Source organism: Engystomops pustulosus, chromosome 4 (genome assembly GCF_040894005.1).
Source record: "Engystomops pustulosus chromosome 4, aEngPut4.maternal, whole genome shotgun sequence".
Classification (NCBI taxonomy): domain Eukaryota; kingdom Metazoa; phylum Chordata; class Amphibia; order Anura; family Leptodactylidae; genus Engystomops; species Engystomops pustulosus.
In genome coordinates, this window is record NC_092414.1 from 65,904,034 (window position 1) to 65,920,339 (window position 16,306).

Genomic DNA, 16,306 nt, shown 5'->3' on the forward strand with positions numbered 1-16,306 from the left:
GGTTCCCTTGTTTGGCCCAGACATTGTATTAAGGTTTGTGTATTGAGCCTGGACTGCTTGTAGCATTGTCATTTTATGGAGCTGTGCAGAATGATTGATTTGCTTCTCACATCTGACGCTTTCATTTTCTTTGCCCTTGTATTCTGGAATCTTCTGTGCAACATTTTGCAGTAGTTTGAGACATCTCTGCGACATTTGACAAAAAGTTGCAAAATAAGAGGATATAATACAAAAAAATGGATAACTATGATGTCCCCCCAATGGATTTTCCTGTCACATAGAGACACACTGTTGCCGTGTGAACATGCTCCAAATCCTTATCTTCTAATATAACGCATCCACAGGGGGAGAGGACAATGTTACATATTACAGTATATTACATCTGGTAATTGGGGATTACAGGGGGCTGTGCAGGGCTGTGACGTGTAGTGTGCAGTGACTGAGCCCCATGCGCGGCTCTCCAGTCACCATGCGGTACTACTACCACTTCTGCCTCGGCTCCTCCCACTAATGACCGACACCACTAGTGCCGACCCGCTACGTCCTATTGGTCATCGTTCGTCACGTCCTGAGCCGCGATTGGCTGCGCGGAGCTGTCTGTCTTCCGGTCCTATCGTAGGCCCTAATGCCTGCCTAAGTTGTGCCGTGCACAGGACGGGAGTTGAGCCGGCAGTGGGCGGACGTGTTGTGCAGGGATACGGACACTGACGGGCGGGAAGCTTCTCGTGGAGGTGCGGGACACAGGGAGCAGATTCAGGCGGGACTCCCGGGAGACGAGGATGAGCCCCGGGCTGGCGGTGCTGGCACCATAGTGGACCCCCACACCCCCCAGGCCTGCTCCGCCGCCGTCATGCTGATAGAGAATGTGGACGCCTTCAAGACGTGGCTGGCCAAGTTACTGGAGCCCATGTAAGTAGCACGGGGCGTGCGGCCTGCGGGCAACAAGTCTGGGGGCGGTGACTGTATGGCCTTTACCCACACAGGGTGACAGCTCCGGGCCTGGCACTGCAGCCATGTACAGGGTACTACACAGGAACTGGGGTAGAGATGTGGTGGCACATGTGGCACCGCTGCCACAGGGACCTGTAGGACCCATCTCCATACATGGGCACTGGATCCACTCTCTGTGCCAGACCACACATGGTAAGTGGAGACGGGCGCACCTGAACTTTGGGTTTGGTTCTGTGGTGTTCTGCTGGACACAGCCATTATTGCTGGGTATCTGACCAATAATTCCCTTAACAACCGGTCATGTCTAGTTGCTATGGACAATGTGTCTGGGTTAAACGCCTCAAACTCCAAACCCAAAGTAACATTCAGGTCCTCTCATCTCCAATGGTGAGGCTTATGCAGGATCTGCAGGCACGAGGTCACCGGTTTTACTCTTCTGACCACTGAGGTCACAACGGTTACTGTTTCCGGCATGTTCTCGATGTAGAGTGAGCAGTGGTGGATTTTTATTTATTTTTTCTCTTTCACTCTTGGCAATCGGGGGGTATTCTGTTCAGTCTGGTGATTCCTCTTTAGCTGCTCTATAACCATGTAGATCCTTGTCCAGACATGCTGCGAGGGCCTCATAGTACGTGATCCCTGGCTTAAGAACCGTTCTTTTTGATGATTGGAGCTGTCATTGTGTGACCATTCATCTGACAGCCGCCACATATGAGCCTAGCTACATGGCTGGTGTCTAACATGCACTATACAAAAAAAGGGGGAAAAAAAAGCAACCTTTATAATTACCAAGTGCTGTATTGGATAAAATGATGCACGCAGCCCAGTGTCCTGGTGTGTAGGATCCGAGGTCCATCAAAAGAAGAAAAAGCCACAGCATCCAATGTAATGAAAAAGGTGATAGACCTTTATTAACACAGGCATGACAAAAACTGCAAAGTTTTGATTCGCCATTAATCTTTGTCAAGCTTACAGGGCGAATGGAAACGTTGCAGTTTTTTCATGCCTGTGTGAATAAAGGTTTATCACCTTTTTTGATTACATTGGATGCTGTGACCTTTTCTTCTTTAACATGCACTATACATTCATACAGCTCCAATTATCTGCTGCTATTAATGGGACTCTGTGTGATTGTTTTACTGTCAGCATCCAAGTGTCATGGTTGTATAAAAGATATTGTCAGGAGCTCATTTACACATGTAATAGGGTGTACATTTTCCCCTTATAGGGCTCTCCTGGGATGATGAATGGATGGTTGTGGATTCCCCTTCTTAAAGGGGTTTGTCTAGGAACACTTTTTTTTTTTCAATTTTAATGGCCCCCAATATGATTGGCAAGGTTCAGGTTATTGGGATTGTCGTGAGTTTCAGGCAATAGCAGACACAAGCCAGTGGTCCAGACAGGATCACCCACCTTAGTAAAAACAGAGGCCTGGCAGTGCCAGGCGATGCCATGAGAGCACCCGGGGAGGTAAGTATATATTTATTATTTTTACTGCCCTAGACAGCCCCTTTTAAAAATGAGAAAAAAATAACATGGTTAGTAGTTTAGTTGGAAATGTATTATTGTGATTTTTTTTTTCTCTATTCCACTCTGCAAATATTCCCACTAACATTGGACTATCCAAATGTGGAAAGTAAGATTTGTGACATGATTAAGGCTTCATGGAGACAACTGTTCTTCTGGCTATGTGCAAGCTGTTCCGCTTTTTTTTTTTTTTCTATTACAAATCCGCATTGTTTTTAACGGGAAATACGGTCTTTCATTTGACCGTATTTCCGACTGAACAGTAATTACTAATCCAGGACAATTCCTCTATTTGGGAATCTTTGCTTGACTTTCAATGGAGAGGGGTGAGGAGAACTCGCTCCCCTCCCTTCTCCACCCAGCCATGTGCTACGCCTGGTTCCAACCCCGGTGATCACCCAGTTGCTTGCATGTTGCCCAACAGGATGAATATGCTTGTCCTGATTAGTGTGTACTTAAAGGGAACCTTTCACCAGGAACCTCATTTTCGCTAATGACGGGTTGCAAAAGCCCATCACTGGATTGCAAATAAGTCTTTCTGCCTTTTCTGAGTATTTGCAATACAATATAATTGCGTGTTTTAACTTGCCTCACATCCTGACAGAATCCTGTGCTGAGTCCCATGGTATGGTATGTTATGGTTTGGTATAAAACAAAAAAGCACATGGCTTGTCTGTGCTGCTCACTCCTCATTCCCCACCTTTCTCCTCCTGTACAATTCCACCCTCCTGCTCCTTCACTCACACAGGGACATGGCTCACAGCCTGGCTAACTGACTTCAGTGGGGGAGGGGGTAGTTGTACAGGAGAACAAAGGTGGGGGCTGAGTTGTGAGTGAGCAGCACAGACAAGTCACTTAATGTTTTTATAAATGCATGCAAACTAAAAGGTACCCTGTGACTCCGCACAGGATTGTGGCAGGAAGCAAGGTAAGTTAAAACCTACAAGTATATTTATGCAAATACTGGGAGAAGGCAGAAAGACATATTTACAATCCAGCTGCAACCTGTGTTTAGTGAAAATGAGGTCCCTGGTGACAGGTTCCCTTTAACACATGAGGACAAGCCTACTTGTCCTGGTGTTTGAGCTGGGAGTGTATGAAGCACGGTCTGCAGCAGGAGGCTGGTTGTGCAGTTGAACGCCTTATGGCTCCTCACACACAAGTGAGTGTGCTGGCTGCAACGTCCCAACACTGAGCAACGTGTCCTGGACAGTTCAGTTTTTGGGCCGGATATTCCAGGCAGCTTGTGAGGCGATCAAAGGTGAGGTAATCACCGTCCCACAGCATTCGGTGACCTGATCAAAGCCTCTGGGTCTACCAAGTACAAAAACCTATTAGGCCCAGTCCAAGGCTGGGTGTAATAGGACGAATGTCAGTGTAAAACTGACAGTTGTATTAAACTGCGGAACCAGCACTCGAGGTATTTAGGTCGACTTCCCACATGGTTTTTTGTTGCTTTTGTAAACTCATCCAAAGCTTGAGGGGCCATGTCCAAAACAAATGTGTGGTTTTTGTTTTGTTTTTTTGTTTTTTTTTTCAATAAAACGAATATGCATTTTGGCCAAGCCCCTCCCACTTGTTTTGGATGCATTTATAAATGTGATAAAAACGCCACATGGGAACACGCCCTTAGTATGTTAGTCCCCAAGTGCATCAGTGTGAAAGACTTTGCGACTTTTGAACAAATAAGTTTCAAACGCTGCAGATTTTTCAAGCCTTCTAAGCCACTACCATAAATATGACATGCAACATGGCTCCTAAGACGTTCCCCTTCCCCACCAAAAAACCCGGTGCCCTTGTCATCTGATGCAATGCACTCGTATTATGGAAACCTACAGAATAAAGCTACTGGATGACTTGTGAAATGGGATTTCGTTCTCTGTTCTGCATACTTGGCTTCTGTCCAGTGAATATGAGTTTATCTGTATCCTGGGAATTGAAATATAGAGGGAATATAGTCTTAAGATCTTAAAGGGTTAAGGATGTTTGTAGAAGGCTCACAAGTTGAGTCCTCTCTAAACGTTCTGGGCAGTAACACCAGTTATTGGTGGTGGCAACAACGACTATTTGTCACTGAGTCTGTAGGAGACTCCAGGGCTTCTCATTTCTAAAAATCCTTTAGTGTGCCAATAGCAAAACCAGCATATAGTACTATCTTGTAGTATTGCAGTGTATGGTAGGAGAAATCAGACTCCCTAGGGTAAAGTACCCTAGGAGGTCTACATATTCAGTAAAAGAAAAAAGTAAGGAAAAAAAAAAACTAAGTCCAGATAAAATCATAAATGTGTTGGATATCGCTGTGTCCTAAAATTCTTGGCGTTGAACACTTTAATTTGAAATTAAAAAGTGATTACCTTATTTTTTGGACTATAAGGCACACTAAAAATCCTTTGATTTTCTCAGAAATCAAAGGTGCGCCTTATAGTCCAGTGCGCCATATACACTCACCGGCCACTTTATTAGGTACACCATGCTAGTAACGGGTTGGACCCCCTTTTGCTTTCAGAACTGCCTCAATTCTTCGTGGCATAGATTCAACAAGGTGCTGGAAGCATTCCTCAGAGATTTTGGTCCATATTGACATGATGGCGTCACACAGTTGCCGCAGATTTGTCGGCTGCACATCCATGATGCGAAGCTCCCGTTCCACCACATACCAAGGGGCCCAAAGAGTGCCAAGAAAATATTCCCCACACCATGACACCACCACCACCAGCCTGAACCGTTGATACAAGGCAGGATGGATCCATGCTTTCATGTTGTTGATGCCAAATTCTGACCCTACCATCCGAATGTCGCAGCAGAAATCGAGACTCATCAGACCAGGCAACGTTTTTCCAATCTTCTACTGTCCAATTTCGATGAGCTTGTGCAAATTGTAGCCTCAGTTTCCTGTTCTTAGGTGAAAGGAGTGGCACCCAGTGTGGTCTTCTGCTGCTGTAGCCCATCTGCCTCAGATCGTTCGACGTACTGTGCATTCAGAGATGCTCTTCTGCCTACCTAGGTTGTAACGGGTGGCGATTTGAGTCACTGTTGCCTTTCTATCAGCTCGAACCAGTCTGCCCATTCTCCTCTGACCTCTGGCATCAACAAGGCATTTCCGCCCACAGAACTGCCGCTCACTGGATGTTTTTTCTTTTTCGGACCATTCTCTGTAAACCGTAGAGATGGTTGTGCGTGAAAATCCCAGTAGATCAGCAGTTTCTGAAATACTCAGACCAGCCCTTCTGGCACCAACAACCATGCTACGTTCAAAGGCCTCAAATCACCTTTCTTCCCCATACTGATGCTCGGTTTGAACTGCAGGAGATTGTCTTGACCATGTCTACTTGCCTAAATGCACTGAGTTGCCGCCATGTGATTGGCTGATTAGAAATTAAGTGTTAACGAGCAGTTGGACAGGTGTACCTAATAAAGTGGTCGGTGAGTGTATATGAACTATACTTACAGACAACAGCTGCCTTGAACTGTGCACAAGTCTGCCACCTGCTGGCCATTCACCCTTACAATCAGGCATTTATTGATGGTGCACCTTATAGTCCTAAAAATACTGTAAAAGGTTGTACAGTCCAAAAAAGTGCCAGAAATGAAAAGGTCATCATGTCCCGTAAAATGGATGTCTTACAGCTCTGTTTTTCCAAAATATGAAAAAGTTATTGGTGTCTGACACAGAATATGGCACTTTTTGACCATTTCCAATCTGCCACACTCCAAAACATACTGGTAGGTTGATTAGATTGTGAGCCCCATTGGGGACAGGGCCTGATTTGGCAAGCTCTGTGCAGTGCTGTGTAATCTGTGTGCGCTATATAAATAAAGGAATTATTATTACCTTCCATTACCATTTGTTAGTACTTAGGAATACAATTATAATGTCCTGGAAGGTCGAGCATGACCTACCAACCAGCAGCCGGGAATGTCTGATGATGAGGTAAGACATTTCTAAACCAGGGGGCTTTACTTTGTATTTCAAGAAATCAATACAGCACTTGCTAAATACACATTTGTAAATTGCTTAATAACCTGCCCCCTTAATGCACACATTGCAAAACACGTGAGGTAAAGTGGCCAGCCCCTTTAAGGCTCAACTATCTGAGCTCTGCCAGTGGTTTGGTTAATATATTCCTAGGAATGTTCATTCATCATTCTCTGCCCCTACTTGCCAAAGCCAACAATAAGGCCGTGTTCACACACAGCATTTAAATTGCATTGAGAATCTCAGCCACATGTGATTTGCATTGTTTCCGGGCAAAACACTTGTTGCTTGTTGGTTATCACAAGTGTTTAGGTGTAAATGCATATGTGGTTGGGAGAAACTCCTGCCCACTTTGTGATTCTAGTCACAATTCAAATGCAGCATCTGAACACCGTATTAGTTATTTTTATAGTGTGTTTTTTTTTTCTCTTGTTTTGAAAATTTGCTATGTAAAACAGTACCAGGTGTTTAAAAATTACGTTTTTCTTTTTTTTTTTTTTTTGTGTGTGTAAACATCATTAGGAAGTTAACACTTGAGAATTTTCTCTCATGGGCAAACCCCTTTTAAAGGAAATCTACCATTGTGAAAGTAGATCCAATGGAAGATTCCTCCTGCCTGTCTCATCCCTACTTTGTGTTTGGCCAGTCCATGAAAGTAGCCAATAAAAGGGTCATAAAGGTATGCAAATTAACTTTAAAGGCTACAGGGGAATGGAGTAGCCCTGCCGAGCGCTAAGGCTACTCCATGCCCCTTTTAGCCTCCAGAGTGATTACTCCCTACACGTTCCCTTCGCGGTGTGGCAGAGGGGAGAAAAGCGGTAATCAGTCTATGCAGAGCGCACATTGTCATCACAAGTCGAATCGGGAGTGCCATGAGGACACGCAAGAAGGCGGCACTCACAAGCCTACTCCCCTCCAGCAGCCTTTCAAATTAAGGCTGGTAGGAGGAAACTACCATTGGATCGACATCTATGTGTAGATTCACAATGGTTTTTATTGTAGTGGAGAAAAAGCTCAGATTATCCATCGTGGTGGATATTTTTATTTATTTATTTTTTTTAATTTTGATTGGGCATTTTGGGACAGAGGGGACTAAATAACAGTTTGCAAGTACTTGATCTGTTATATTATATAATGTGCTACATATGGAGTGCAGTGTGTTCTAATATCAGACTGTATGAGAAGAATAATACTGCAGGCAGCGCTACATTGGACCTCACTGCTGTGGGTTGCCAATGGAGACGGAGGAGAACCTATCCACTTACCCATTGTGGACCAAACTGAAGTGGTGAGGGTCCTGTGACCACAGTAGCCATTTGCTGACCTTAGGCTGCATTCACACAGCCATGTGCTTATTCGGTCACAATGTGGTGACACACATCTTGATTCTCATCATGACCAGGAGACATAGAGGTATATGACGGCCGTGATTCGTACTAGGTGACCAGATCACAGGCCCCAGAACGGCTGTGTGAATATGCCCTTACATGGTAACTTGACCGAAAATGGTGAGTTCATCAGCTATAGATTGAGCCGCGTGGGCTCAATGTATGGGCAGCTTGTGTCCACCCAGCATTGAGTGCATTCATCTCGGGATAAGATATTGGATCATATTGTAATCGTTTTACTGCTTTCCCAACAGATGTGATGCCGACCCTTCAGCTTTAGCAAACTACGTCATTGCCTTGGTACGAAAAGACAAATCAGAAAACGAATTGAAGGCAATTTTGCTGGACCAGCTGGATGTTTTCCTACAAAAAGGTACATAACTAGCGTCTGCATCCATAAAAAATTGCCTCTGCTTTTACTGCTGACGTAGAAGGTGCTTTACTCAATATGGCAGTAAGCCAAAAGGAAAGTCTGGTTCTCATTTCTTGTATCAAGTCCATACAGTACTACCAGTTAAGCTTCTGGTGCAAAAGGGCACTTTTTAAAAATTTCTTGGGGAATGGGGGGGGCCTTTAGGTTGTAGATCATGCTATAGCACGTATTCATGCTATAGTGTATAGTTTAACCCGCATGCCTGTATGGCTCCGGCTTTGCCATGCGCCGCCATCTAGGATTAAATTGTCGCTCCCAGTAACGTCAACGGGGAGTGACTATTTCCTGTATATTTACCGGTCATTTGTTATCCCGGAGGGTTAGAAAAAATAGTAAAGAAAAATGGCATAATTTTATAGTTAATTTTAAGACCATGAATAACAAATATAAGAAGATTACCACAGTCACAGTGCCTGAGTAAGTGGAACTGCATTCTCAGGATAACTGTATTTATGAAATTTTAAAAGGTTTAAAAAAAAAAAAAAAAAAAAGCAAAAACATTTTTAAAAAAATCATGCCACTCGCAAACATACAATGTATATTTGTCATATCAAAAAAATGGCGTTCTGTGATTGTAGTAGTTCGCTTTGATTTAAACAAAATAATACTAAATGTAAAAACCATCTGTGCAATATACTGTAGAATCCCTGAATGATACAGATGTCTCTGGTTTAACATGTTTGACGGTAAATTTCCTTAAAGTTGCTGTAACACCTTGTCCAAGCAAACACATGCAAGTGTCACTCTACTGCTCATAAGAAGAGGGCACAAGCCACATTTTATTATGTGCTTATTATAAAAATTTATTTTAAAAAAATGACCGTTTTTTAATGTATAGATACATTTTACATGTTCCTTTTTTCTTCTCTTCTCAGAAACAAATGAATTTGTAGACAAACTGTTTGATAGCCTGAACACAAGAAGTTACCTTCCTCCTGAAGAAACTGTAAAAGAGGAGGAAAAGGAGGAGGTTCCTGAAAAGCGCCACGTCTCTGTGTCTGTGCCTGGGACAGGGCAGGTGAGATGATCTTATTCAGGTCTCAATGTAACGGGTTATTCATGACAAAAAGAGTGCTTAAGCTGTAAGTGGCTAAAAACCATGTGTGGGGCATCAATCCTTTTATTGGTAGCACATCTCGGGATGCGGATACACGTGGCACTTGTATTGCGTTTACTAATAGAATGTAAACGCCTTGGGGTGGGACTTGAGCCGATCATATATGCGTTTCCGTAAAAATGCTTGCAAGTGGTAACCAGCACCCATTGTTTTGCATTGGTCGTTTGTAAACACAATACAAACGCCATGTCGCCACGGCCGCAACCTCCATCATTAACCCCTTAGGGACGTGGCCCTTTTTTTGTTTTTGCATTTACATTTTTCACTCGCCACCTTCAAAAATCTAACTTTTTATTTTTCCATGTAAAGAACTCTGTTTGGGCTTGTTTTTGCGTAACAAATTGCACTTCATAGTGATGGTATTTTTCATTGTATGTCGTGTACTGGGAAGCGAAAAAAAAATTAAGAATGCAGTGAAAATTAATGAAAAAACGCATTTGCGCCGTTTTCTTGTGGGCTTGGATTTTACAGCTTTCACTGTATGCTGTACAGTGCCCCAAATTGCATGTCTACTTTATTCTATGGTTCGGTACGGTCGCGGGGATACCAAACTTGAATAGGTTTTGTTTTCATACATTTAAAAAAATTCAAACCTTCTGTAAAAAATTCTTCATTTTGCCATGTTCTTGTACTAATAACTTTTTCATACTTCAGTGCATGGAGCTGTGGGTGGTGTAATTTTTTTGCAACTTTTGATGACGTTTTTAATGCTTTCATTTTGAGGACTGTATGGCCTTTTGATCACTTTTTATAGAATTGGGCAGTAATTTCCGTTACGGGGTTAAACGCCGGGAAAAATCTCTCATATATTTTGATCGGACATTTTAAGACGTGATGATACCTAGTGTGTTTATGATTTTTACTGTTTATATATCAGTTCCAGGGAAAGGGGGGTGATTTAAACTTTTACTACTTTTACTTTTTTTAAAAATTTTTACCATTATTTAACCCTGCAGGGTCTGATTGCAAATACTATATACTGAAATACTACTGTATTGCAGTATATAGCTATTTTACTATGATTTCCAATAGCCTGCTAACTGCTGGCTATTAGAAATCATTGTACAAGCAAGTCTACGAGTCTCAATGAGACTGTAGGCGCCATAGTAACCGATCAAGATGGCGGCATAAGTTGGGTGCCGCGGTCGGGTTCGACTGTGGCACTTAACAGATTAACTGCCGTGATCGGTGACAGCACTGACCGCAGCAGTAACAGGCAGGTGTTGGCTGTATTATACAGCAGTCACCCGCTGTGTATGGAGAGAGCTCAGCTCATGGCACGAAGACAATATAGTTCGTCCTCGGTCGCAAAGGTGTTAATACTGCTGTGTAATTCCAAGCAGGGTCTTTGCCTTAAGTGACCAACCCCTTAAATGTATAATATAAACTTTATTTTTTTTGTTAATGAAGTGTCAGCGCAGAGTGAATGTGTGCTGCTGCGAGATTTCCAACAGTATGAGCAGGGAGCGCTTGCACTTTATTACCATAAAAAGAAAGTTTGCTTTATACACTATAGGAGCAGTGCTAATAAACATATAGAGGGACATTTATCGTGCTGAACACCCAGCCCCTCCAGCGCTGACGGCTACATCAGGAGGTTCAGACCGGCACAGAATTGTACTGCAGCCTGTAAAGTTCACTGGCTGTAGCGAGTGCGCAGACATGGGAAAGGAGCCCCCAGCCCGAACCCAACAAAGGCCAAGAAATAATCACCTTGTGAACCTGTAATTGTGGTTACTTATGGGCTTGTACACCAGAGAACTACTGTACAAGCCCTGATAGACTACTCAGCAGTATTAATGGTTATTACAGAGCAAATCTGATTATAGACTTCCTTTTAATGTAAATCAATGCAGAATGTGAACGTGACCTAAATCCTGCGCTAGCGCAGTCCCACAGTCAAAGGGAGACATCAGTGCAAGAACTTTATTTATTCAGCAGCTCCATTGGGGCAGGGATTTTGTCATACGTCGGCACAAAAATTCCGGTGTATGATAAATTTCTCCCATTGTGTAAGATTTCAGGAAGCCAAAGTCATTTTGGCCAAGACAGGTGTTGGAGTTGCACGGGTTATGGAACTTGAGCACTTGTTTTCAGAAAAACCACTGTAGTTTGTTTATCTGTTAAGTTTTTCTTCCATAAAATTAGATTTACCTCAATGTATTGTTACTGTATTTCGGTATCCCTCCAGCCCTTTAAAATATGCCATCAAATATGGAAATATGCCATCAAAATCAATCATGGATAAACCAGGGGCAGTAAGTCATAGATCCATGCATCATGGCTAGATTTGTTATCCATGGCCTCCTTCCTTCTAAAATAAACAAGAAATATGCTAATGAGAGGGGCTCTGGTGGTGGTTTCCAGAGCACACCATTGCTGAAGCCTGTTACAATGAGCAGAAGACCTCTTGCAGAATCCTCTGCGATCTCCCTCTGTGTAATCTAGTAGCAACAGGAAGTGCAGGGGGAGTAGATGCCTGCTCTACTCATTGTAACAGCCTGTGAAGCTACAGCCTTAAGGGGTGTTTGGAAACAACACTAAGAGCTCGTCTGGCTCATTAGCATAATTGTAAGTCTACTTTAGAAGGAAGGAGGCCATGGATACCAAATGTAAGAAGATTACCACAGTCATGATTCCTGGATTTGTAAGTGTCCCTGGTTTATCATGATGGGTTTTGATGGTAGATTTCCTTTTAAGGGCAGTAATGGGGGTAGAACTGATGTTGATATTGGTATGACTTCTCACATCTTGACTGTACACTGTGTGGCCGTCCTCTTATTATCTGGTGACTTCATTACTTGATATCCTCCAGCTTCAGGAGATCTACGAAGAGGAGCGAGAGTTGAGGAAAAAGAAGCACCCAAGTCCACAAAGAAATCGTTCTGATTCTACTGAGAGGAGGTGAGGATGTCCGTAGATCCAGGAAGTTGTATTATTAATGTGGAGTACTTTTCATGGATGATAGGGGAAAATGTAATCTGAGGCTCAACTTTCACAAACCAGTTTCTGTGTAAAATGTATGTGGACCAGATATTTTACACATAATGTTTAGTTATTGTATAAAATGTTCCTTCCACTTCATATATTTCCCTCCTCCCCATGTTTGAAGGAAATGGTGTTGTCTCCTGCAAGTGTATATCAGCAAAATAAAGCCGAAATGTTAACACTGTTTCAGAAGAACAATGCTTGTTGGTTTCCCCCTGTCCCTGTAGAAACTTTGCAGAGATTGTCCCAATGATTTGATAAAGAAATCCTGTCAGATCGCCATCTGCTGCTAAGGAGAAACTGCCTGAATTTGTGAGCGTCTTGTTGAATGCCTTTTATTTACACTTGTGTTGCCCGATGCGTCCTGTGTTCAGGTCTCCATTCATTATGGAAGCAAGAAGCCAGGCAGTATCCATAGCATTTATGTGTCCGCTTACCCAAGCGTGAGGATGAAAAGGGAAATTCTCCTATTTAAATCTTTCCCCTTAAGACGCACATGGCGCACTGTCCTCTGTTTTCCATAAGTCTGTCAGGAACATAATAGTAGCCAAAACTGTTGATTGGGGAAAATCACTAAATATTAATTATCCTCAGTCTTCCATTTCTTCTAGTGTAGGTAGAAATCAAGCAATCAGGCATTTCAGGTTATTTTAGGGTAGCATACAAAATAGTAGGAGTTAAAGCGGGGCCTGGGCCAAAAGCTGCTAGGAGGTGGGCCCACATAAAGCTTTATCCAATGAATCCATAGGGTGTCAGAGGGGCTTAAATATCCTATGATGGGGCTGTGTATAACTTAACCATGAGGAGGCTGATTGGGATGATAAACTAGGATATATTATTGGGAACAGGAAACTGTTTTAGTTTCTGAATTTTCATTGCCGCCACATGAGTTCACAGCAAAGGGGCCTACTGAGGCTCTGTTGCCCAGGGGCCTACTGCAACCTAGAGACCCTGGGTTACGGGATTGTTGTCAAAAACACTTTGCCATAAAAGGTAGAACCCCAGTTGTATTTTTTGTGAAGTGAGCAATGTTCCACAACTAGTGAGGAAAACCTAAAATCTACTTGGATTCTGACCACAGAAGTCGCTACCGTAGTACAATTGAAAGTTTCTTAGACAACATTGCATAAAAACAGTAACTTTTTGCAAAATTATCACAAAATTGAGTAGCCATCCAGGTGCCTTTTCCACTCAAATAACATGGTCAAAACAAAAGTTGTATATATTTGTATGTAGACACATGAAATGCTCTCATTATATACTAGATGGGTTTTCAGCAGCAGAATGGAGAAGGTATATGTGGGTAGGTATTTGCCCACAGCCATGTGGATATCTCATTTTTGAACTTTGTATCATTTCTTCCACTTATAGGACAAGAGATAAAAAGAGGGAAGATGGAAAGTGGAGGGACTATGACCGACATCGAGACAAGTATGATTGGAGAAGAACAAGAAGTAAAAGCCCTCTGAAAAGCCGTTCCACAAATCGGAGCAGGAGCCGCAGCAGAGGAAGAAGCCGGGATCGGGAGTCTACGAGGAGTAGAGGTATTGACGGTGTTGCTTAAACCTTATTTGCTTCACCTAATGTGGACTTCCAGTTTTAAAGTAATTTTTATTATTTTATTTCATTCGCTATTCCCCCTTTCAACAAAAAATAGAATGATTCCTATTTTGTGATGTTCCCCTTTTTCATGGTGCGACCATAACCATGGGCCCCATAACAATGTTTGAAAAATGAAGTTGTATCCACAGCCTTTTTCCAGCTGGGTTGGGTTTCTCTGCGCAATAGTCAAACATGCACCCCTCCTCATGATTGTTTTGTCACCCAACACCGCCTCTAGCTTTCCTTGCAGCTGCAGCCGGCTCTGCCTTCCTGTTGACGCCCCATCCCGCTGCGGTCTCATCTGTTTTCTCGCACTGTGCTCCAGTCATCTCCGCTCTGGCCCTTGGCGTACTAGAAAGGAGAAACGGGTGCACTGCACCTGCGCAGCTCTTTCCCCACATCAGGATCGCGTATGAGCTAACTGGCTGTTCTGCCTCATGAACGTGTGGGGGAACAGCGGTGCCTGCGTGTATATTTGTAGGCAGTATTACTTTTCACATAAACTAGTCTCACATCCTAGATGTTTTAAATTGACAGTTTCTCTCTCTAAAGCTGTGGGATGAGGATTTTGAGCTCTTAGAGGCACAGTTTTATCCTGCATTGTGCACTTAAGAAATACTGGAGTCAAAGGGCAAGGTCAATATGGGTCCATTGTCTTTGATTGTAAATCTGACAAGTGGGTAGGAAGTCACCATAGATTGCCTCCCTTCCGAGTATAAGAAATCTGCTTCTAGGTATGGCTTGTAAATGTATGGATGCTGTTGTGTTTCTTGTCCCTACTGTTATTTAGTATGAAGGAGCGCTTTTGCAGCAATTAAATCCCCTTTCCACGGAGCTTCAGCTTGGGGAGTTTAGCCAAATATAACTTGGTTTGTCTAATTTATTCACTGGTGTATTCCAGCAAATACATGCATTCTCATAAGTGGTGAGTTATTGTTCAGAGCGTCACAATGTGCTGCCTGTATCTGAAGATGCACCGCTGCACTCGGATGTGCCTCTGATTCCGGGGCCTATTTGGCTCCAATGGACTTCTGGTGCAAAAGCTTTCGGTGGTCTTGCCTGCAAATGAATGAAATTACCCAAGTGATCGCGTGGACAAGTAATGTATAAGGCTGTCATTGTGGGGGATTTTTTTTTTTTTTTTTGATGTGTCATGTAGTTCCCTGTGGCAGCATTGCATCTTGTCCTAACATCGGGAAGAGTGGGCAAGGAAGCCATAGCTAGGAGTGGAAAGCGCATAAGACCATATAAGATGTAGTCTGTCCCATTAGGGTAATCTTTCTCTTGTATCCTTATTTTATATAGCACTGTGGTGAGATACAAAGGCATACACTGGCCTCACAGAGACATGGTTTACTTTTACCACAAAAAAATATTTCCTTAAAAATTTTCTGTTTGTCAGAGTCCGGGTCACTAAGCAGAATTTGGTCCTGTACAGATGTTGAATATTTCAGATGAATAAAGGCAGTGTTGTGTGCAGTTGTTACAGCTGCAGTACACACAATATTGTGCCTTGTCCTCCATAGATTGCATCGTTCTTGTGGAGTTGTGTGTTTTATTTGTATATAAACTCAATTGATTTAAGTATCAGAAATCTAGTAACTCTGTACCATTTCTCTCCCCAGATCACCGTGAGAGGTCAAAGTTTGAGTCGGAAAGAAATGAACTGGAGTCTGCCTATGCTCCGGCTTCCCAGCCAGCAAGCATCTCCAACGAGCAGCAGTATTCCTCTGGTGGGCAGGCTATCCCCAGCACTGTGACTGTCATCGCACCTGCTCACCACCCCGAGAGCACAACCGAGATCTGGTCCAATTACTATAACAACCACAACCCTCCCAACTCCTTCACTAGAAACCCACCCCCGAAACGACGCTGCAGAGATTATGATGGTAAGAAGTACTGCATAATGCTGGCTAATATTAACCCTTTTCCTTCCATAATCCTATTTATTCTAATCTATATATATGATACATGGAAGACAATGTTACTTTCCACTCATAAAATCTAGAACATAAAATACACAATTAAAAATGGTAAGGCTAAAAGTCTGACAAAGGTAGAATTATAAGTACATGTTTAAGATTAAATTCGTATTTGCCCATCTCTTTACAAAATCCTATTGAGACATGATTCGGGTGACGACAATAGGTGGGTGCGGCGTTACTAGGACATCACTCCACAGGTTAAAGAAGAATGTTTTACTTTCCAATGGGGTTAACACGTATATACACAAAAATCTATAAATGGATCCAATGCTTCTTATCTGAATTCAGATTTGAAATCCTATGGATAAATTAATTATTTGCTTAATTCCTGTATACATC

The 16,306-nt window shown here is 42.8% G+C and overlaps 1 protein-coding gene across 1 annotated transcript in view; it reads left to right on the plus strand.

The window, feature by feature from the left end:
* Positions 1-566: 566 nt before the first annotated feature.
* RBM27 (RNA binding motif protein 27) overlaps positions 567-16,306 on the plus strand; it is a 41,282-nt gene continuing 25,542 nt past the window's right edge. Inside the window, exons 1-6 of the mRNA XM_072146138.1 lie at positions 567-909; positions 8,097-8,215; positions 9,151-9,293; positions 12,208-12,296; positions 13,752-13,924; positions 15,608-15,871. Of these exons, the coding sequence (XP_072002239.1) occupies positions 851-909; positions 8,097-8,215; positions 9,151-9,293; positions 12,208-12,296; positions 13,752-13,924; positions 15,608-15,871 (847 nt within the window). The 5' untranslated portion in view covers positions 567-850. The remainder of the gene's footprint in view (positions 910-8,096; positions 8,216-9,150; positions 9,294-12,207; positions 12,297-13,751; positions 13,925-15,607; positions 15,872-16,306) is intronic.